Raw genomic sequence first — 24,385 nt, 5'->3', positions numbered from 1 at the left:
GTGACATTGACCTAGTGACCCCAATTTCAATAGGGATTATCTACTGACCAAGGCCAATGAATATGTGAAGTATCAAGCCATTCGGTCAATTTGTTGATGAGTTATTGATCGGAAACCAACAGGTCTACCGACAGACAGACAGACATCCAGCAAAACAATATACTCCCACTTCTTCGAAGAGGGGCACAAATATTTTAACATTCATTCAACTTGCAGAATCATAGTCTATTTTCCACACCCTATAGTTTGTTGTTTTGATAAATGTTTAATGGCCATAAAGTATTGAACATAAAATAAATCTTGGTAGTATGGGTCTTTCTATGGATAATACAGGTGTTGGTTTCATTTACATGCCAAAACAATCTATTTCAATGACACATAAGAAAAAATGCAGAGTATGTATGTCCTCAGGATTCTGGTTGCCTGACGATCACCTAGTATACCGTGGCCAATCCTGTCGCCGCCTCTCTGAAAGCCCACGCCCAGGAGAGGTTGGGCGGGGCCAGGTCCTCGATTGAACCCGGCCCCGGGACTCGTCTGGGGACGCTTTTTCATGAATGGCTTCTGATCTCTGGCCTGCAACTGCTTCTTTTCTTCTGCAATAGCAATAGCATTGGTTTCATTATTAGACAAATTTACCAGTGATAAACACAAACATGTTTTATGATTACTATTGTGTGATGATTGAATCAGTGTAGTTGGAAAGACAATTTGTATCAAAGGTTGCTGCCACTCAGTCATGTTCAATGTATATGAAGTGTGAGAAATGTAAATGGAAAAGACATTGAACAAGAAGTTTGAAGCCCATGCAATTCTGACAGACCAACCAACATTATGAATATAATGAACTTAAGGTTTTTGGGTCTGTAACAAATATTAAAATTTCCATAACTTAAAATTTGTGTTGAAGATAAGTTTACCATAATCTGGAGCCTGTTTAACAATCTTGACTTTTTGCCCTTCTATTTCAATCTGATTGGCCTTCTTAAGCACAGCTTGGGCCTCTTCAACCGTCTCAAACTCCAACACTCCAAACCTGCAAGAGAAAAATCAACATAATAAGATGGCCAAATACACTAAGGCGCTCACCAAAGATCTAAACTGTTGCGAGCATGAAGTGTTGACAGGTTTCACAATAATACTGACCAAACACCTGGTAGGCTTGTTCTTTAAAGTTTTGTTTAAATTCGTTCAGGTATCATTAAAACACAATTTGTTAATTATTCTTAGCAAGTTTTATGATAAGTGGGTCACTTATGTGATTCATTGAGTGTTCAAATGGTTTAACTAAAGCAAGAATCAAGGGACCCAGTTTCGAACTCTGTTGAGATATAACAGGGAGAAATGTTCTAAATAAGTGAATCTAGGGGGTTGACATGCTTTTTCTTAAATTAGACCTGGTGACTTCAGTCTCAGCCAAACATGGCCAGACCGACAGACATGTCCTTTAAAATTTTGTAAGGTCCGGCCTGTCGGTCAAATTTACAGGACCCTTGTCCTGTAAAAAAAAGGGAATAAAAAAGGTTGCTTTGTATAGGTTTGTTTACAGCTCTAAAAGTTTTCTGAGGTGCAAAAATAGCTATAGCTTCTTTATACACGTGCTTTTCCGTACCAACGCTCTACCTGCTGACAGAATTTTCCGAGGACACCTGATTGGTCCATTTTTGTGCATCTTAAAAATGCGGGTCAGGACTGTCAAAATCCATGACGGCCTAGTCGCTTAACAAGATAATCATCAATCTGATTATCAAGATTTAAATGATACAGATATCAATTTGTGTGGTTGTAATAGCAATAGTAATGTATAATAATGATCATTTGAACCGTTATTATCTTGGCTGTCAATGTCCCAGTGTGTAAAAGGCTGGTTGTCATTTATCGAGGACATCATCGGTTTAGGCCGTAGTGACCAGGCTCATATCTGACATGTGCGCTAAACGTAGCTTAGGTAAACAAGTATCAGCTACTTTCGTTTTGGAAAATGTTCTCAAGATATAACGAAGGAGCGATTCCCGTTTATATTTACTGTTATATTACAAAGGAGCGATTCCCGTTTATATTTACTGTTATATTACAAAGGAGCGATCCCCGTTTATATTTACTGTTAACACATGTGTTCAACATTTTTTTTAAACATGTTTTAACTAAACAAGACTAGTACCATGTATAGCGTGTATTATTATTTAACGACAGATACAAATGTGTGACCTACTGTCCTGTAAAAATTTGCCTAATTTGGATTTGGCTGTGACTTGGTTAATAATCCCTCAAGTGACTAATATGTAAATAAACAAGTGTGACTCATTTGAACAACTTTTACAGAGTATCAACCTAGGATCAGTTTTTTTTTATCTCTCCAGCAGTTCATGAGAAGTCACAAGAAGAAAACATTTTGAGAGTGACAAATGACAGAAAACCAGAATGGTCCCCAACGAGAACTTTGTTCTCAGGTAAGTTAAAAAGCACATTTTAATCTAGATCTATTGTTTAATGCTTTTTCTCTTACTGTTTTGTGTGTGTGTTTATGTGCAATAGACCAGCTTAATGAAACCGAAGTGGCAAGCATTATAAAATGTACAAAACCTCAGACTGATGACTGCTCATGGTTTGTCATTCTTTTTTACACATGGCTGCAAAAAGGCATGCAACTGTTACATTATCAAACAGATAATCATCTTCATTTGAAGCAAAGTCTCTTTTTTTCTATATTAAACAAGGGCTGTTTGTAAAACATGCATGCCCCCCATATGGGCTGTCGGTTGTAGTGGCAGTCATTGAGTGAATACATTTTTTGTCACTGTGACCTTGACCTTTGACCATGTTACCTGAAAATCAATAGGGGTCATCTGCCAGTCATGATCAATGTACCTATGAAGTTTCATGATCCTAGGCCTAATTATTCTTGAGTAATCATCAGGAAACCATTTTACTGTTTCAAGTCAATGTGAACTTGACCTTTGACCTAGTGACCTGAAAATTAATAGAGGTCATCTGCCAGTCATGATCAATGTACCTATGAAGTTTCATGATCCTAGGTGCAAGCAGTCTTGACATATCATACAGAAACCATTTTACTATTTCATGTTACTGTGACCTTGACCTTTGACCTAGTGACCTGAAAATCAAAAGGGGTCATCTGCCAGTCATGATCAATGTACCTGTGAAGTTTCATGATCCTAGGCGTAAGCATTCTTGAGTTATCATCCGGAAACCATTTTACTGTTTTGAGTCACTGTGACCTTGACCTTTGACCTAGTGACCTGAAAATCAATAGGGGTCATTTGCCAGTCATGATCAATGTACCTATGAAGTTTCATGATCCTAGGTGTAAACATTCTTGAGTTATCATCAGGAAACCATTTTACTATTTCGAGTCACTATGACCTTGACCTTTGACCTAGTGTCCTGAAAATTAATAGGGGTCATCTGCCAGTCATGATCAATGTACCTATGAAGTTTCATGATCCTGCCTAAGCATTCTTGAGTTCTCATCCGGAAACCATTTTACTATTTCAAGTCACTGTGACCTTGACCTTTGACCTAGTGACCTGAAAATCAATAGGGGTCATCTGCCAGTCATGATCAATGTACCTATGAAGTTTCATGATCCTAGGCCAAAGCATTCATGAGTTATCATCCGGAAACCATTTTACTATTTCAAGTCACTGTGACCTTGACCTTTGACCAAGTGACCTGAAAATCAATAGGGGTCATCTGCCAGTCATGATCAATGTACCTATGAAGTTTCATGATCTTAGGCCTAAGCGTTCTTGAGTTATCATCCGGAAACCATCTGGTGGACGGACCGACCGTGGGACCGACCAACCGACATGTGCAAAACAATATACCCCCTCTTCTTCGAAGGGGGGCATAAATATAATGCAACCTTTTTGAACACCATTTTTAATCACACTCCACCTATGTCACAAAGACCCAAACTTACAGTCAACAAATATAAAATGTATTATACTCAATTTATTTGTAAATTTAGATCTATTTGAAACATAATCATAATATAGTGTTTTTTTTTATTATTCGTGTTATGTGATCTTTTTTATTTTGCAATTTGTGTATTTTAATGGACTGTTAACAGAAGAATCCCTGTATAACATTTCTTATATATTATATTGTAAAATTTTAGCCATTTAGGGGCAAATTTTGTTCTGACTTTATAAAAAGATTTCATTTTGCCATTTGCAAACTGGCGTGGAAAGTTTTATAAGAAATAATCACTGATATTCTTATGCAATTTATCTGTTCAAACACAATAGTAAGTACTAACCACTGGAAGTTGTGCTGTCGTACGGAGATCTCCTTTGCTTCAGGGAACTTCTCCACCAGACTGGCGCGTCCTGTATCCTTATCCACGAATGTTGCATAAATTGACTTTTTATCTTTTTCTTCCCTCTCTTTGGCTTCTTCAATGCGCTTTTTCTTCAACTCGACATTGTGGGCACGGCATTCTAATGATTATTTGTAAAATAAAATTTAAATGTAAATAGGAAGATCAAATTTATTTGCTGAGCAAATATATATGAAATATATTCAATGAAATAAGAGTACTTGAACACATACACAGAATTTGCACATTTAAATTTATTTCTGCAAAAGTCAGGTCAACATATTTCATAGTATGTGATACTAAGTTTTTAAGTTTTATGAAGCTTTAAACTTAAATTGTCCTGTTTACTTATCAGATTTTTTGACAGCTATCTGGTACAAACCGTCCACATGACGCCGGAGCTCATCTGGAAACTTAACAGAGACATCTCGACCACCACCCAGCTTCAGGTTATTCAGGCGATCATACAACACAAGCAGGTAGTCCTGGGTACGAATCTCAAATGGCAGAGTAATGTACCTGGGGGAGAAACAATTTAAGCCCATTATCATTACTGCATTAATATAATTGAAAACCCTTATTTCGCAGTCTTTAGGACAATACAAAATAGTTTGAAAAAGAAAAACATGAAATATCCATGTTTTCTATTGTACTAATACACACTCAGATTTCAAATGATGTTATATATATAAATAAATATCACCATCAAAATATTGTGTCAATTTTAAAGTTTGTTAATATTCTTTAAAGGTGAAATGCCATTGTTGTTTTTTTAAACCTGTAAAAACCCTTTATTTATCGAATTGAGTACATATACAAATGTTTTTGCACCTCAATTCAATTCAATCACGGTGTTATTAGCGAGAACAATTACAACAAAGTCGCAAATTTCACATATTCGGATTTACTCGCCATTTTCATTCAAACTGGAAGTGATGAGAATTTCACACTTATTAATGATCTCAATAACGCACCGGTATTATAAGTATTCAAATGTGGTATTTGTCGCAACTTAAGCAGGAAAAATTTGTGAAAATGGAAGACAATAGTGATTAAGATAATAGGAAGACTTTTCCATTGAACAGTACATGTGTGAGCCCGAATTTAGTGACTGTCAGTCAGATTTGTCTGAATCTGACTCAGACAGCAAGGAGTCTTTTGTTGATGCTCAAGATGGCCATCATGTTGGAAATACGATTTGGTATATAAATACTCGTCTTATTGTATTCAATGTCTGAACAAAACACATTTTAATGTTGATTTCTTTGATTGCCATTCAACAGTACGATCACAATGAACATGACTTTGCTGTACACTTAAAAATTATCAACATAGATCGGATTCTTGCAACAGTTCTGATTAGTTTATTGAAACCTCAAATACAACTTTCACTATAACTAACTGATGAAATCAAAACAAGGGTTAGGGTGTGAATATGTAGATATAAGAGGACAGGGCGGGGGACTTTGGTCGACACGGTGCTGCTGATAGTGATTAATGTTTACGATGAGAAGTTGTTTTAACTGGGGAGGACTAATCTCTTATCTGATACCATACTGTGTCTGCCACAATTAACTTGAGATATACCCACAGATAAAGACACATTGAACACCCAAATAACCATAGACTACAGTACAGGCATGGTGTACTTAAACAAAAACGCCTGGCCGCGGTGTTCACTTTTCCCGATGGGTGACATTTCGCGCGGAGTGGACACACTACTGACCGCGGTGTTCAGCAAACACCCGAAATCGCCGCAATTTCACGCTATCGATAACGGGAACACCCGTGATCACCGTGATGACTTTCTTTCAACGTGTCTAGAACCCGTGTTTCTTACCCCTAAATGTTAACTAAGCACGTGCACTATTAATTATAATGTTGGTCAGTACAAAAGGACTATAGAAAACCGCCCACTGCGTCTTTGTTTTATTTTCCAAACAAGTACCAACAATCCAATATCCTATGTATTACGAAACACAAACTTTAGCTAAGCACGTGTCGTCTATCAAAACAATAATTGTACATGTCATTTTCATGTAACATATCGAAGTAATTCTCGTATATGATATCGGAAACGGGACTTGCTTTAAACATTTACAATTACGATATTTATTTTCATAAGATTTGCTGAAAACAAATGAGAACCAAACAAACGTACACAGACAACACAAAAAATAAATAATAATGACAAATTAAATAAACAAAACGTTGGTTTATTTTCGAAAAATCGCTTTCACTTTCTCCCGATTTCCAGAAAATGACATATACATGTTGAATGAAATCTAAATATAGATGACGCTGTTCATTGGTTGTTGTAAAAGAATATTCATGAACTGTACACGGCACTTAATGTGCAATGCCAATTCCAAGTCATTTGCGAGATACATGTACCCCGATACTTAAATTGAAATTCACAACGAAGCTTTTACAATGTTGCCTGCTATTGTCGCGCGCTTTTTGTAGATAAAAACTGGACACGAAAATATAATGGGCATATACATGTATTTATTTGCGGCTACAATTTGTTTCAGAACATGAACTGTATACGATGCCTTGGAATACCCTTGTCCTGATTGGACGCTTATTTCATCAAATCTTTAAATAGAATCATATGCCGAAATTCATTTGATACTTTCGAAAATTGCTAACGTTTGTGTAATTGACATTTTTGTCAATATTATCGTCTATATTACACACCCATAATTTGCTTTTAACAAGAGTTCCGCGGTCGGAGATGACCGCATTGAAGCCGGATTTTTGATTTAAATGACAGGAAAGTACCTTTCGTGTTTTTGTCAATGCAATACTTAAATTACTGAAATATTGTTCAAAGGTCAAAATGAAATGTAAGTACTTTTCAAGGCATGAGCAAACCTTGTGTTATGTTTTGAATGCATGCATATACATGAACAACAATAACATTTAAGGTCACAGTGACCTTGACCTTAGAATGAATGACCTTGAAATGACCAGTGGTCATCTAAGTGTGCTTGCAAACCTTCATGTCAAGTTTGAAGACTCTATGTCCAAGCATACCAAAGTTATAACAATTTTAACATTTTAACATTTAAGGTCACAGTGACCTTGACCTTCAAATGAATGACATTGAAATGACCAGTGGTCATCTTCTAGTACTGGCCAATCTTTATTTCAAGTTTGAAGACTCTAGGTACAAGCATACCAAAGTTATAACATGAAATAAGAACTTTAACATTTTTACATTCAAGGTCACAGTGACCTTGACCTTCAAATGAATGACCTTGAAATGTCCAGTGGTTACTTACTAGTTCTGGCCAACCTTCATGTCAAGTTTCAAGACTCTAGGTCCAAGCATACCAAAGTTATAACAACTTTAACATTTTTACATTCAAGGTCACAGTGACCTTGACCTTCAAATGAATGACCTTGAAATGTCCAGTGGTTACTTACTAGTTCTGGCCAACCTTCATGTCAAGTTTCAAGACTCTAGGTCCAAGCATACCAAAGTTATAACAACTTTAACATTTTTATATTGAAGGTCACAGTGACCTTCACCTTCAAATGAATGACCTTGAAATGACCAGTGGTCATCTGTTAATCCTGGCCAACCTTCATGTCAAGTTTGAAGACTCTAGGTCCAAGCATACCAAAGTTATACCATGAAATAAGAACTTTAACATTTTTACATTCAAGGTCACAGTGACCTTGACCTTCAAATGAATGACCTTGAAATGACCAGTGGTTACTAACTAGTTATGGCCAACCTTCATGTCAAGTTTCAAGACTCTAGGTCCAAGCATACCAAAGTTATAACAACTTTAACATTTTTTATATTGAAGGTCACAGTGACCTTGACCTTCAAATGAATGACCTTGAAATGACCAGTGGTCATCTGTTAATCCTGGCCAACCTTCATGTCAAGTTTGAAGACTCTAGGTCCAAGCATACCAAAGTTATACCATGAAATAAGAACTTTAACATTTTCGAGCACGCCGCCCGCCCGCCCGCCCCCCCGCCCGCCCGCCCGACAACATCAATCTATAAGCCGAGATTTTTTCGAAAAAAATCCGGCTAAAAATAGAAATCTGGCATATATTGGGTTATTAGCAACCCCAGCAGATCTTATCTTATCAGTGAAAGATCTAAGAAAATCAGCTACATGTAATCTGCATAGTGGTTCCATTACAAGTTATTTTTATAAAGAATCTTAAATAAAATCAAAATAATATAAATACAGATTGAAAGAAAAATAAATTCTCTTTAATATGATATAAATTTTAATAATATTTAGTTTATATTCGCTTAACAATCTATATTGGATTCAAGTACAACGTCTGTGTCCCATTTCCTTTGTGTACTGCATTTTCGAGTACCTGCGCTGACACCCGGTTGTTTACAACACATTTGCGACCTTACAAGGTTATTTAAATATTAATGATGTTGATATATTTATGTTCACCAATAAAAAAACGTTTCCGATGATATTCGCGAAATTGTGCTATGTTAATTCTACGGGACGAAAAGTAGTCCAAAAGTCTATGAAAGTTTCTTCAAAATATAATTTTTTTTTTATTTCGCATAGAAAATCACAAAATATAAGCTCTGATCTTTCTTTTGGTACCAGAATTATAAATCGGAAACGATATTTAGTACGTCACATTTATCATTAAAAAGCACGTGTTTGGGAATTTTCAACTAGGCCAGAGGTCGAAATAGCAGCGCCATATTGGAAAATTTTATTAAGCTGGTAGCGTGATCGATAACCGTGATTTCTTAACAATTACTTTATATAAACCTAGAAAAACGATAGCAATCAAATGGTAAGTTATTTTTTATTTAAATTATGTTATTTGGAATGTTGATTTCCCTTTATTCATTACAAGACAGACGATCAAATTTCATGCAGATTGGTCGTGTGGAAATACGTACCGAGTTTCAACAGTTTGTTGTCAAAAAGCCTCTATTTATTGCATTTGATGTTGCAATATACGTAAAACCAAATGCAAATAAACACAACCGAAGCACTTTTATGTGTTTCTAAGTATATATTAAATGTCAAATGACCAATAATTGTTATGTTTAATGCATATGAAATACTTCATTTATTTTGTTCATATCGAACTCAGTACGTTCATACCATTGACTGGCATTGTGTTTTTGATCTCATTTATTTGTTTTTTAGTTGAATTTGTTGTAGAAAATATTAAAAACCAACAACATTAATCGTTATTTTAAATAATGAATAATGTCTTGTTACAGTTGAATTTAATTGTGTATTTTTTTTAATACATTCAGAATCGGTAATGATTACAGTGTTTTTTATGTTGTAGTATTTGTACCTGATAATTTGTGGTTTAGGATTGAGACAAATTACGGTTAACATTGAAGGAATTTATTTTTAACAAATCGTTCTAATTTATATTTATATGACATTAATCATTGAAAAACTAAAACTATATTTATTTAAGCACAATTTCATTGTTCTTTTCAGGATCAGCTGAGAATATTACTCAATGGCTGAGTTCCCCAGACCATTCTGTGAACAGCAGAACATAACCAAGTGTGATCTGCAAAATGAGAACATTAGCACATTTAAACCTGATTTTGCACTATCAAATGGACTTGTAACAACTACATTGAATGTTTAGTTTTTATATTATTGACATGTTGTGTTGTTTTGTTATATTTTGTGATGGGTTTATTTGAGAAAAAAAGTCGAAAATAAAAATATATTTGTTGTGATATTTATGTGTCATTATTTTCATTATAGTTCATACTATGCAAAAACTAAGTAAAGAAATGAAAAGAGCATGAAAAAATACATAAACCTGCCAAATTTGAACTCTCCATCTTCTTTAGAACAAAAGTTATGACAATTTCTCTGTAATACAAGGGCTGTTTGTAAAACATGCATGCCCCCCATATGGGCTGTCCGTTGTAGTGGCAGCCATTGTGTGAATACGATTTTTGTCACTGTGACCTTGACCTTTGACCTAGTGACCTGAAAATCAATAGGGGTCATCTGCAGGTCACGATCAATGTACCTATGAAGTGTCATGATCCTAGGCAAAAGGGTTCTTGAGTTATCATCCGAAAATCATTTTACTATTTCGGGTCAGCGTGACCTTGACCTTTGACCTTGTGACCTCAAAATCAATAGGGGTCATCTGCAAGTCATGATCAATCTACCTATAAGTTTCATGATCCTAGGCGTATGTGTTCTTGAGTTATCATCCGAAAACCATTTTACTATTTCGGGTCACTGTGACCTTGACCTTTGACCTAGTGACCTCAAAATCGATAGGGGTCATCTGCAAGTCATGATCAATCTACCCATGAAGTTTCATGATCCTAGGCGTATGCGTTCTTGAGTTATCATCCGGAAACCATTTTACTATTTCGGGTCACTGTGACCTTGACCTTTGACCTAGCGACCTCTAAATCAATAGGGGTCATCTGCAAGTCATGATCAATCTACCCATGAAGTTTCATGATCCTAGGCGTATGTGTTCTTGAGTTATCATCCGGAAACCATTTTACTATTTCGGGTCACTGTGACCTTGACCTTTGACCTAGTGACCTCAAAATCAATAGGGGTCATCTGCAAGTCATGATCAATCTACCCATGAAGTTTCATGATCCTAGGCGTATGCGTTCTTGAGTTATCATTCAAAAACCATTTTACTATTTCTGGCCACCGTGACCTTGACCTTTGACCTAGTGACCTCAAAATCAATAGGGGTCATCTGCGAGTCATGATCAATGTACCTATGAAGTTTCATGATCCTAGGCCCAAGCTTTCTTGAGTTATCGTCTGACAACCACCTGGTGGACGGACCGACAGACCGACATGAGCAAAGCAATATACCCCCTCTTCTTCGAAGGGGGGCATAAAAATAAGGTGACGGTGCTGCGATTTAATGCTTTAACTATGTAGTAATAAGTTCCAATATTTTCCAATAAATCGACAAAATTTCCATGACAAGAAATGTCATAACTTCTCTTCCCGTGAAGATATTTTAACAATTTAAACTGTTTTGGAAAGCTTTTTGAAATATCTATCAAGCTAAATTAATAAAATTAATGTATGGCAAATTTTAAAATTTAACTGGGGTTGCTAGGATTATCAAGTAATGGATAAAGATGAAAGAAGTTGCATGTATGCGATTGAGACAGTTGACAGGTATGCATCGGGGAATCAAGAGACTCGGGATAATACGATTTCTTCAATCAGTTATGAGTTCTCCATGGCTTCAAACTGTTAATTGCATAATCAAACACGCTATGTGGGATACCGGTTTTCTTTTAAACGAGGCGTTTAAAATGACAGAAAACACTGTCATGAGCATGAGTGGGAAAAACATGATTCATTTTCACTTTTACATGAAAGGAATCAATACAATACTTTTATGTTCAATTATTATTTTTTAGCGGACACTATGAACACTGCGGCAGATATTATGCGTCCGCGGTGATTCGCGGTGTTCGCCTTATTGAAAACCAACCCCGCGAACATTTGATCTGGACACCCATTGCAGGGTTCATTTGGTAAGCGAACACAGTGAAATGAACACCGCGGCGAGTGGCGTTTGTTTAAGTACACGGTGCCTGTACTGTACAAGACACAATTTTCATATTTGCGTTGAATAATACACAGCACTAGTAAATTTTCAATTTGAGATTTCAATTGACAGATTGGATGGATATTTGTTTCTGTTAACATTTAATTGTTTGAAAAATCAATACTTATTGTTATGACCCATGCAGAAAACCCATAGCATATTATATTTTATTGTAAATAGTTCATTACAAAACACTGAATGATGTTAGCAGACAATATTAATATTATTCTAATTGCCTTGTAAAATGTCTGTTACAAGTCTGTGTAGCAAACAGTAAATTATTTTAATTATTATTTAAGATATATTGTAAGTTTACATTCCATGAACCACACTGAATAACTATTTTCGCTCAAAAACAATTGTAACACAGGCTTTCAATAAATCTTAATGAAAAACTATAACAAAATAACACAATATCTATTGTCATAGTTGACCATAAGCGAGATATGTTCAAGCTCCAATGCGTAAATAAAATGGATGAGTTTCCGTGTCTTGCGCGTTGTGTTAAATTGAAGTCACCACCAAAATGGGTGGCAGAAATACCCGAGCGAACTATGGAAAACAAAATCATTTTTTTTAAGAATCAAAATATTTTTTGCCATTTTTCTTGAGGATTCAAATTGTTTAATCATATATTTATTTGTAAAAATATCAATTTTCGTCTTGAAAACATTTCTCCTTTAAGATCTCTAATAGTTTGGTTTCATATGTACATATTGAACAATACAAATTTGGAACTTTTACAAACAAGAAACCGTCAGAGACGGGTAATGCTCCCCAAAGGCTTTTTTGTCACAATATTACACTATATATTCAGATAAAAGGAAACGTCTAGAGGGGCATAACTTTGGACAAAATCAAAGTTTCATTTAATTCCAGTCATTAGTTGCTGAGAAATCACCCGGACAAGAATTGCACCTTATGTACAGTTCATGGAAATTTCAAAGGGCCATAAGTCTGTGAAAAATCTTCGGACCATAACTGGCTGATAATATGCACATCTCCTTTTGGAAGTGAAGCTTCCCATAAAGTTTCATTGAATTTCGGTCATTAGTTGCTGAGAAATAGCCCGGACAAGAATTGCACTATATGTACAGTTAATGGAAAATTTCAAAGGGTCATAACTCTGTGAAACAAGAGCACCGCCTTGCGGGTGCAGACCTCTCATCTATTTTTCTTTTCAAAGGTGTAGGGACTTATCTCAATTTCAATCACAAAGGAGGGAGGGGTGGAGTGGAGAGGGGTGTATAGTGTGGGGGTGTGGTCATTTATTACATAATCTTCCAAAAATGCCCAAAAAATGCCAAAATAATAATAATTTTTTTTTGGATGGATGGGATTTTTGGGTGGGATGGTTGGATGGTATTTCAAAAATAAAATAATAAAAATAAATATTTGTGTTTTTTAACCATGTTTGAAAAAAAAACAAGAGATGTGTTTGTCAGAAACACAATGCCCCCTATTACGCCGCTTTGATTTTTTTTTTTTTTTTTTTTTACCTTTGACCTTGAAGGATGACCTTGAACTTCAACCACTCAAAATGTGCAGCTTTATGAGAACGCCGCTTTGATTAAAAAAAATTACCTTTGACCTTGAAGGATGACCTTGACCTTGAAGAATGACCTTGACGTTGAACTTCCACCACTCAAAATGTGCAGCTTCATGAGAACGCCGCTTTGATTTTTTAATAAATTTTTTTACCTTTGACCTTGAAGGATGACCTTGACCTTGAAGGATGACCTTGAAGAATGACCTTGACCTTCCACCACTCAAAATATGCAGCTTCATGAGAACGCCGCTTTGAATTTATTTATTTTTGACCTTTGACCTTGAAGGATGACCTTGACCTTGAACTTCCACCACTCAAAATGTGCAGCTTCATGAGAACGCCACTTTGAAATTTTATTTTTTTGACCTTGAAGGATGACCTTGACCTTGAACTTCCACCACTCAATATGTGCAGCTTCACGAGATACACATGCATGCCAAATATCAAGTTGCTATCTTCAATATTAAACAAGAGTGCCAAACTGTCACAAGATACGCCCGTTCGAAGGTTTTGGACACCATGCTCAATGCTTGAAAGTGTCCTCAAGACCTAGTTATTGACCCGGCATGACCCATATTTGAACTTGACCTAGATATCACTTAGATGTAACATCTGACTAAATTTGGTGAAGATCAGATGAAAACTACTTCAATTAAAGAGCGGACAACATGCTTAATGCTTGAAATGCACTATGTGACCTCGTTTTTGACCCGGCATGACCCATGTTCGAACTTGACCTACATATCATCTAGACACAACTTCTGACCAAATTAGGTGAAGATCAGATGAAAACTACTTCAATTAGAGAGGGGACACCATGCTAAATGCTTGAAATGCACTAAGTAACCTCGTGACCTAGTTTTTGACCCGGCATGACCCATATTTGAACTTGACCTACATATCATCTAGACACAACTTCTGACCAAATTTGGTGAAGATCGGATGAATACAATTTGAATTAGAGTCCGGACAAAGTGGCGCCGTTGAAAATGCACTAATTGACCCTATGACCTAGTTTTTGACCCGGCATGACCCATATTCGAACTTGGCCTATATATCAACTAGATGCAACTGCTGACCAAGTTTGGTGAAGATCGGATGAATACAATTTGAAATAGAGTCCGGACAAAGTGGCCCCTTTGAAAATGCACTTATTGACCCTATGACCTAGTTTTTGACCCGGCATGACCCATATTCGAACTTGGCCTAGATATCAACTAGATGCAACTGCTGACCAAGTTTGGTGAAGATCGGATGAATACAATTTGAAATAGAGTCCGGACAAAGTGGCCCCTTTGAAAATGCACTTATTGACCCTATGACCTAGTTTTTGACCCGGCATGACCCATATTCGAACTTGGCCTAGATATCAACTAGATGCAACTGCTGACCAAGTTTGGTGAAGATCGGATGAATACAATTTGAATTAGAGTCCGGACAAAGTGATGCCTTCCGCCCGCCGCCCGCCGCCCACCGCCCGCCGCCCGCCGCCAAGGGGTTTCACATAATACGTCCCGTATTTTATACGGGCGTATAAAAAGTTATGGCCAATGTTAAAGTTTTCGGACAGACAGACGCCATATATTTGACATTTGACCTTGAAGGATAACCTTGACCTTTCACCACTCAAAATGTTCAGCTCTATGAGATACACATGCATGCCAAATATCAAGTTGCTATCTTCAATATTAAACAAGAGTGCCAAACTGTCACAAGATACGCCCGTTCGGAGGTTTTGGACACCATGCTTAATGCTTGAAATGCACTAAGTGACCTCGAGACCTAGTTATTGACCCGGCATGACCCATATTTGAACTTGACCTAAATATCATTTAGATGTAACATCTGACTAAATTTGGTGAAGATCAAATGAAAACTACTTCAATTAGAGAGCGGGCACCATGCTAAATGCTTGAAATTCATTATGTGTCCGATCGTGACCTCGTTTTTGACCCGGCATGACCCATATTCGAATTTGATCTACATATCATCTAGACTCAACTTCTGACCAAATTAGGTGATGATCAGATGCAAACTACTTCAATTAGAGAGTGGACACCATGCTAAATGCTTGAAATGCACTAAGTAACCTTGTGACCTAGTTTTTGACCCGGCATGACCCATATTCGAACTTGACCTAGATATCAACTAGATGCAACTACTGACCAAGTTTGGTGAAGATCGGATGAATACAATTTGAAATAGAGTCCGGACAAAGTGGCCCCTTTGAAAATGCACTAATTGACCCTATGACCTAGTTTTTGACCCGGCATGACCCATATTCGAACTTGGCCTAGATATCAACTAGATGCAACTGCTGACCAAGTTTGGTGAAGATCGGATGAATACAATTTGAAATAGAGTCCGGACAAAGTGGCCCCTTTGAAAATGCACTTATTGACCCTATGACCTAGTTTTTGACCCGGCATGACCCATATTCGAACTTGGCCTATATATCAACTAGATGCAACTGCTGACCAAGTTTGGTGAAGATCGGATGAATACAATTTGAAATAGAGTCCGGACAAAGTGGCCCCTTTGAAAATGCACTTATTGACCCTATGACCTAGTTTTTGACCCGGCATGACCCATATTCGAACTTGGCCTAGATATCAACTAGATGCAACTGCTGACCAAGTTTGGTGAAGATCGGATGAATACAATTTGAAATAGAGTCCGGACAAAGTGGCCCCTTTGAAAATGCACTTATTGACCCTATGACCTAGTTTTTGACCCGGCATGACCCATATTCGAACTTGGCCTAGATATCAACTAGATGCAACTGCTGACCAAGTTTGGTGAAGATCGGATGAATACAATTTGAATTAGAGTCCGGACAAAGTGATGCCTTCCGCCCGCCGCCCGCCGCCAAGGGGTTTCACATAATACGTCCCGTATTTTATACGGGCGTATAAAAAGTAATGGCCAATGTTAAAGTTTTCGGACGGACAGACACCATAAATTTGACATTTGACCTTGAAGGATGACCTTGACCTTTCACCACTCAAAATGTGCAGCTCCATGAGATACACATGCATGTCAAATATCAAGTTACTATCTTCAAAAGTGAACAAGTTATGGCAAATGTTAAAGTTTTTTTCGGACGGACAGACTGACTGACATACTGACGGACAGTTTAACTGCTATATGCCACCCTACCGAGGGCATAAAAATTATTTTTTTGGGGTCGGGGTGGGGAGGTATAGTGTGAGGGTGTGGTGGTCATTTATTGGATGATATTTAATTTAAAAAAAATAATGGAGGGTGGGAGTTGGAGGGGGGGGCCGTGGGGGCGTGGGGGATGGTTTGGGGGGAGTATATTGTGGTATGTCAGGTAAGAGTTGTTTTTTCAAAGTATCAATTGAATCTAATCATAAATAAAGAAGTTATGGCAATTTTAGCAAAATTTAATAAATCAAAGGTCAAGGTAAAATTCAACTTGCCAGGTACAGTACCCTCATGATAGCATGAAAAGTATTTGAAGTTTAAAAGCAATAGCCTTGATACTTTAGAAGTAAAGTGGATCTAAACACAAAATGTAACCATATATTTAAAATTACTAAGTCAAAAAAGGGCCATAATTCCGTCAAAATGACAACCAGAGTTATGCAACTTGTCCTTTACTGTCCCCTTATGATAGTTTGCGAGAGTTCCAAGTATGAAAGCAATATCTATGATACTTTAGGGGTAAAATGGACCAAAACACAAAACTTAACCAAATTTTCAAGTATAAAGGGCCCACAATTCGGTCAAAATGCCAGTCAGAGTTACATAACTTTGCCTGCACAGTCCCCTTACCATAGTTAGTAAGTGTTGCAAGTATGAAAGCAATAGCTTTGATACTTTAGGAAAAGAGTGGACCTAAACACAAAACTTAACCAAATTTTCAATTTTCTAAGTATAAAAAGGGCACATAATTCTGTCAAAATGACAATCAAAGTTACATAACTTTGCCTGCACAGTCCCCTTATGATAGTTAGTAAGTGTTGCAAGTATGAAAGCAATAGCTTTGATACTTAAGGAATAAAATCAAGAGCAAATATTAGACAGTACTTTTAGATTAAAACATAATTGTGATTTCCATAGTTATCGGACACACATGCCCCACATTCAAACTCTGCATAGATATTGTCTAGATAAATATTCCGATCAAGATTGGATGAAAGTGGCGTCCAAATTGGTAACGTGCTCAAAGTTGAAGACGCATGTAATACTGCATACTGCACGACGTCAGACATAGCAAGCCTTGACACAAATTTTTTTTACCTACTGACCCAAAGGACCATCACCTTACAGAAATTACTGGTCCTCCAAGATTTCAAGTGGTCCGACAATTTCTTTGTTATTTAAACTAAATTTCAACTTACTTTCCGGACTATCCACAATCTTTTGTGCATTTATAAAAAGAAAACTATAGTATCTACTAATCTATCTCAATATCCCTTTCATATTTTCGCTGTACTTCAAGCTTCTCTTCATTAGTTTAAGGTTTTTTAGGCGTAGGTTTAACCACCCTGGAATGAAATTCAACATCGCGAAAACTTGTATTCTTGAAAATATGCACGTTTACTCTCCCACAATATCAAAACATTATTCGGCGCCCTCCAGTATAAATTCTTACTGTAAACAAAGTATATTCTGATGGTATTAAGATCGATAAAATGCTGATTATTGCTGCTTTTTCAAAATAACAAGGGCTGTTTGTAAAACATGCATGCCCCCCATATGGGCTCTCCGTTGTGGTGACAGCCATTGTGTGAATATGTTTTTTGTCACTGTGACCTTGACCTTTGACCTAGTGACCTGAAAATCAATAGGGGTCATCTGCCAGTCATGATCAATGTACCTATGAAGTTTCATGATCCTAGCCATAAGCGTTCTTGATTTATCATCCGGACACCATTTCACTATTTCGGGTCACCGTGACCTTGACCTTTGACCTAGTGACCTGAAAATCAGTAGGGGTCATCTGCGAGTCATGATCAATCTACCTATCAAGTTTCATGATCCTAGGAATAAGCGTTCTTCATTTATCATCCGGACACCATTTTACTATTTCGGGTCACCGTGAACTTGACCTTTGACCTAGTGACCTCAAAATCGATAGGGGTCATCTGCGAGTCATGAACAATGCACCTATGAAGTTTCATGATCTTAGGCATAAGCGTTCTTGAGTTATCATCCGGAAACCATTTTACTATTTCGGGTCACCATGACCTTGACCTTTGACCTAGTGACCTCAAAACCAATAGGGGTCATCTGCAAGTCATGATCAATGTACCTATGAAGTTTCATGATCATAGCCATTAGCGTTCTTGAGTTATCATCCGGAAACCATTTTACTATTTCAGGTCACCGTGACCTTGACCTTTGATGTAGTGACCTGAAAATCAATAGGGGTCAACTGCGAGTCATGATCAATCTACCTATCAAGTTTCATGATCCTAGGCATAAGCGTTCTTGAGTTATCATCTGGAAACCATTTTACTATTTCGGGTCACCGTGACCTTGACCTTTGACCTAGTGACCTGAAAATCAATAGGGGTCATCTGCCAGCCATTATCAATCTACCTAGGAAGTTTCATGATCCTAGGCATAAGCGTTTTTGAGTTATCATCCGGAAACCATTTTCTATTTCGGATCTATGTGACCTTGACCTTTGACCTAGTGACCTGCAAATTAATAGGGGTCATCTGCGAGTCATGATCAATTTACCTATCAAGTTTCATGATCCTAGGCCTAAGCGTTCTTGAGTTATCATCCGGAAACCATTTTACCATTTCGGGTCACTATGACCTTGACCTTTGACTTAGTGACCTGGAAATCAATAGGGGTCATCTGCGAGTCATGATCAATCTACCTATCAAGTTTCATGATCCTTGGCCTAAGCGTTCTTGAGTTATCATCCGGAAACCATTTTACTATTTCAGGCCACCGTGACCTTGACCTTTGACCTAAAAATCTATAGGGGTCATCTGCGAGTCATGATCAATGTACCTTTAAAGTTTCATGATCCTAGGCCCAAGCGTTCTTGAGTTATCATCCGGAAACCACCTGGTGGACGGACCGACAGACCAAAGCAATATACCCCCTCTTCTTCGGAGGGGGGAATAATAAATACCATTTTGTTCATTTCTCGATCCGAACGATTAGAATTTTATGTTAATTTGTGTATTGATCACAGCGAAGTCCGGAGACATTTTCGGGAGACATTTGCGGATCGCAAATCGATTTTTTGATGCGACATCATCCAGGCATCTAGAAAAATTGAATTGAAATTTCCAATATGTTGCTATTTTTATCCCGGTCTCAAGACAGCCCATAAAAAAAATATGAAATTATCGGTTTATTATGAACATATAAAGTTGTTGTATTGATGAAAACGGCTTTCCACCAGTATTTCACAATAAGCCGGCCAGGATTTTTAACTGGTCCCACAGATCAACCAAATTTCTAGTTTCACTGGTCCTCCCTATTTTTTACTGACCCCGGGTCAACGGACCACCGTAAGTGTCAAGCCCTTCATAGTATGATCACAATAGCTGACATTAACCGCTTCGTGCTAAGGTGAGCTAAACATGTAGCCTCAAGACTGGCGAGCTAAAGCAATGTATGTGAGACATAAGGTGTTTATCATAGCTCACTTCGTTCTCAGGTCAGACATAAATTATAAAATAGCAAGTGTTAAGGAAATTCTTAAACACATGATGTGTAAAATTTTGCAGGAGTATTGTGCTGAACATGACTTTTTATCAAATTGTGTAAGGTAATGATATTTTTAACATCACTAATATCTGGATTATTTAAAACGTTCAAAATGTTAAACCAAATAGTCGTGTCACAGAATCAGATAATCAGTTTTACGGGGTCCTTATTTTAGTGACACAGGTTTCCCTTTTTTCATTTTCTTGTAATTTTGACTCGACTTGTTATGTGAACATTCACAAATTAAAAATTTTCCTACCATTTTATATCCCAAGACTAAATAGATTGCAGAATTATGACTTGAGTATTTAAGGTACATGTACCATATAATTGCTTATATTTTTAATACCAGAGATGTTTGACAAGCTTACAAGATATTTACAGTGATATAAACATACAAATTTAATTTTGATTATAAGTACATGCTTTAAGTCTGAGATTCCTTGATTGCACAAGCTTTGTCTGGAAAACCAAATTTTAGATAATATTTGGATAAATGTTTTTTTACTGGAGCGTCTGAACAAACTTGCCTTATAAAGATAAAAAGAAATTTCATGAACATTTGAGTCCATGATTTTAAAGCAAACATTTCATTATTTTAAATCTTTATAAACATTCATTCAGGGTGTTATTCAGAATATTAATAACACACTAATTTACCCCAATTTGTCTGAGTGTTCAGTATCAAGGATTGGGACAGTGTCAAAAGTTATCTCAAACCGCTGGGCCATTGCCATCAACTTGTTGAGCTCTGGTGTGGATAGATCCTCCTGGCGGATGGGACCAATCGTGAAAGTGATCCTTGTTACTGAAATGACACGAGTACAGCAGTGATCATCAAAGAAAAAGACCCAAGGAAAAATTGGCCCGTTAGAAAACTGATATCAACGCAATTTTCTTTAACCTTCTTCATTGAACCATGAATCAATCAATGCCTTATTGCCAAATGATTAATACATTCCAATGACATTTATCAACTCTGCAGTAAATAAAGGCATTGTCACAATTTTGGGAATGGGGCCGGGTCCCTTTGGATAGGGAAAATTTGCGGTGTTTTGACTAAAATAGGGAAATTCGTGTTGTTGTTTTGCTAACAATGCTTGAAAATTGAGAATACACATGTATCAGTATTATATTTACTAAGGAAAAACTTATATGGATGGGAGATAAACAAAATATTGAGATCTAAAAATCCAAAAAAAAAAACAAAAAAAAAACCTTCCATTGGGAATTTTTAGCTCCCATTCGGGAAAAATACTTTTATTCATTGGGAAAGGGGCCTGATTATGGGACCCGCTTTAGAATGAAAAAAAACACTTTTGTCCTATGGCTTCATATAATATTCATTAACAAGAGGTGGCCGAAAGGCCCAAAGTCACTCACCTGAGATAACAAGATATAATTGGGACAAATCTTCTGACCAAGTTTCATGAAGATCGGAAAATAAATGTGGCCTCTAGAGTGTTAACAAGGTTTTACTATAGCCATATAAGGAAAAATGCCCCGCCCCAGCGCCCCCTGACAGCCATGTTTTTCAACCAACCGACATCATTTTTGAACTCGTCCAAGATATTATTGGGATGAATCTTCTGACCAAGTTTCATGAAGATCAGACAGCAAATGTGGCCTCTAGAGTGTTAACAAGATTTTACTATATAGTCATATAAGGAAAAATGCCCCGCCCCTTGGCAGCCGTGTTTTTCAAGCAAACGTTACCATTTTCAAACTCATCCAAGATATCATTGCAGTGTTTTTTGGATGAAATATTCTAGAGTATATATTTCTCCCCCAAATATTGGAAAAATTCCCCTTTCGGAAGTGTTATTCAATTTAAATCAATACCTCATTTAAATACATTTTTTGTTACGAATTTATATCCTATAATTTTCCTGAACTGCCGCATCCACGTGTTTACTTTCTTTTAGCCTTTACTCCTTTACCGCAAAAGGTATGTAGTTAACTATCATGACTTTCACTTTACGACATCTACCACAAACCTTACGTATTCCACCATGTCGCACAACAGCAAAAGCTATCGAAAAAAAATTAACAAAAAAATTAGTGTTAACTGAAATGGTAGTTGAAACACAGAATTTTTTTTAATCACAAGGGACAGAATGAGGACGATTTTGGTAGAAATATATTGCCTGTACAAACTTCAACATGGAAAAGGCATACAAACTTGATCGGTGTATTATATGCTATAGTATTATCAATGGCCAATTATTGCAAGAGCATTTACAAACAATAGCATACCAGATTGCTGCGTAACAATTGTATATTGGATAAAAAAAATGTTGTTTTGACGTATATATTTTGGAATAATTTTTTTTTTCTCTATGTATGGTGAATTATAGTGTTCAAACTTGATTTTGTACTGTTACTTGCTAAGCATTGAAATTTCCCCTTTTATGCGTAAATTCCCACCCCCCTCCCCCAAAACTGAAACAAGAGGGCCAAGTCGCTCACCTGACATGGTTATTTTCCACTTTTTGGGAAGATAGCTAATGGCTTTGGAATTGGGAATTTTATCGACATTTTCATGAAATTGGGAAAATAAATTCATTAGCTTTTTTTCCACACGAAAAGTCCACTGATTAGGGAAATACTAAATTTGATATAACTCTTTACAATCATTCAAATTAAAAGAACAAAATCATAAAATACTTTGTTAGATGTAATTGAATTAAAATTAAGATAAAATACGCATTAGACACTTCTTTCTAAAAAAGTTTTTTTTTGGGGGGGGGGGGGGGGGGGGGGGGGGAATTGGGAATTTTTTGCCAATTTAGGCTATAAAATCGGGCAAAAAAAAACCTGCCTGAGATAACAAGATATTATTGGGACAAATCTTCTGACCAAGTTTCACGAAGATCGGAAAATTAATGTGACCTCTAGAGTGTTAACAAGGTTTTACTACAGCCCTATAAGGAGAAATGCCTCGCCCCCTTGCAGCCATGTTTTTCAACTAACTGTCATCATTTTTTAACTTGTCCAAGATATTATCGGGATGAATCTTCTGACAAAGTTTCATGAAGATCGGACAGTAAATCTGGCCTCTAGAGTGTTAACAAGATTTTACTATAGCCATATAAGGAAAAATGCCCTGCCCCTTGGAAGCCTTTTTTTTTCAAGCAAACATAATTATTTTCCAACTCATCCAATATATCATTGAGACCAATCTTCTGAGCAAATTTCATGAAGATTGGACAATAAATGTGGCCTCTTGAGTGTTAACAAGGTTTTACTATAGCCATATAAGGAAAAATGCCCCGCCCCCGGTGGCCATGTTTTTAAAGCAACCAAAACCCTTTCGAACTCATCCAAGATATCATTGGGACAAATCTTCTGACCAAGTTTCATGATGATCGGAAAATAAATGTGACCTCTAGAATGTTCACAAGGTTTTACTATAGCCATATAAGGAAAATAGTCCCGCTCCCGTGGTGGCCATGTTTTTCAACCAACCGGCATCATTTTTTTAACTCGTCCAAGATATTATTGGGATGAATCTTCTGACTGAGTTTCATGAAGATCGGACAATAAATGTGGCCTCTAGAGTGTTAACAAGATTTTACTATAGCCTTATAAAGCCATATAAGGAAAAATGCCCCGCCCCTTGGCGGCCATGTTTTTCAAGCAAACGTAACCACTTTCGAACTCATCCAAGATATCATTAAGAAAAATCTTCAGACCAACAAGATTTTACTATAGCCACATAAAGCCATATAAGGAAAAATGCCCTGGCCCCTTGGCAACAATGTTTTCAAGCAAACGTAACCATTTTCGAATTCATTCAAGATTTCATTGAAACCAATCTTCTAACCAAATTTCATGAAGATTGGACAATAAATGTGGCCTCTAGAGAGTTAACAAGGCAAATGTTGACCCCGCACAAGGGACGACGGACAAAAAGCAATCACAAAAGCTCACCATGAGCACGTTGTGCTCAGTTGAGCTAAAAAACCACTGCATTGAGACCAATCTTCTGAGCAAGTTTCATGAAGATCTGAAAATAAATGTGGCCTCTAGAGTGTTAACAAGGTTTTACAATATACCCTGGCGGCCATGTTTTTTAACCAACTGGCATCATTTTTGAACTCGTCCAAGAAATTTTTGGGATGAATCTTATGACCAAGTTTCATGAAGATCAGACAATAACAGTGCTTTCCGCAGGATTTTTGT

The 24,385-nt window shown here is 36.9% G+C and overlaps 1 protein-coding gene across 3 annotated transcripts in view; it reads right to left on the bottom strand.

Annotated features, from left to right (window-relative positions):
• Positions 1 to 24,385, bottom strand: part of LOC127868395 (heterogeneous nuclear ribonucleoprotein A3 homolog 1-like) — a 46,723-nt gene that overhangs the window by 7,867 nt on the left and 14,471 nt on the right. For 2 of the 3 annotated variants that reach the window (XM_052410145.1, XM_052410143.1), the window contains exons 3-7: positions 20,861 to 21,008; positions 4,725 to 4,861; positions 4,283 to 4,463; positions 921 to 1,036; positions 435 to 596 (exon numbers count right to left, since the gene is read on the bottom strand). In XM_052410145.1, coding sequence (XP_052266105.1) covers positions 435 to 596; positions 921 to 1,036; positions 4,283 to 4,463; positions 4,725 to 4,861; positions 20,861 to 21,008 — 744 coding nt within the window. The remainder of the gene's footprint in view (positions 1 to 434; positions 597 to 920; positions 1,037 to 4,282; positions 4,464 to 4,724; positions 4,862 to 20,860; positions 21,009 to 24,385) is intronic. The other variant, XM_052410144.1, reaches the window with a different exon arrangement.

This window comes from Dreissena polymorpha, chromosome 2, assembly GCF_020536995.1.
Source record: "Dreissena polymorpha isolate Duluth1 chromosome 2, UMN_Dpol_1.0, whole genome shotgun sequence".
NCBI classification, from domain to species: domain Eukaryota; kingdom Metazoa; phylum Mollusca; class Bivalvia; order Myida; family Dreissenidae; genus Dreissena; species Dreissena polymorpha.
This window is presented reverse-complemented; position numbering and strand designations above follow the sequence as displayed.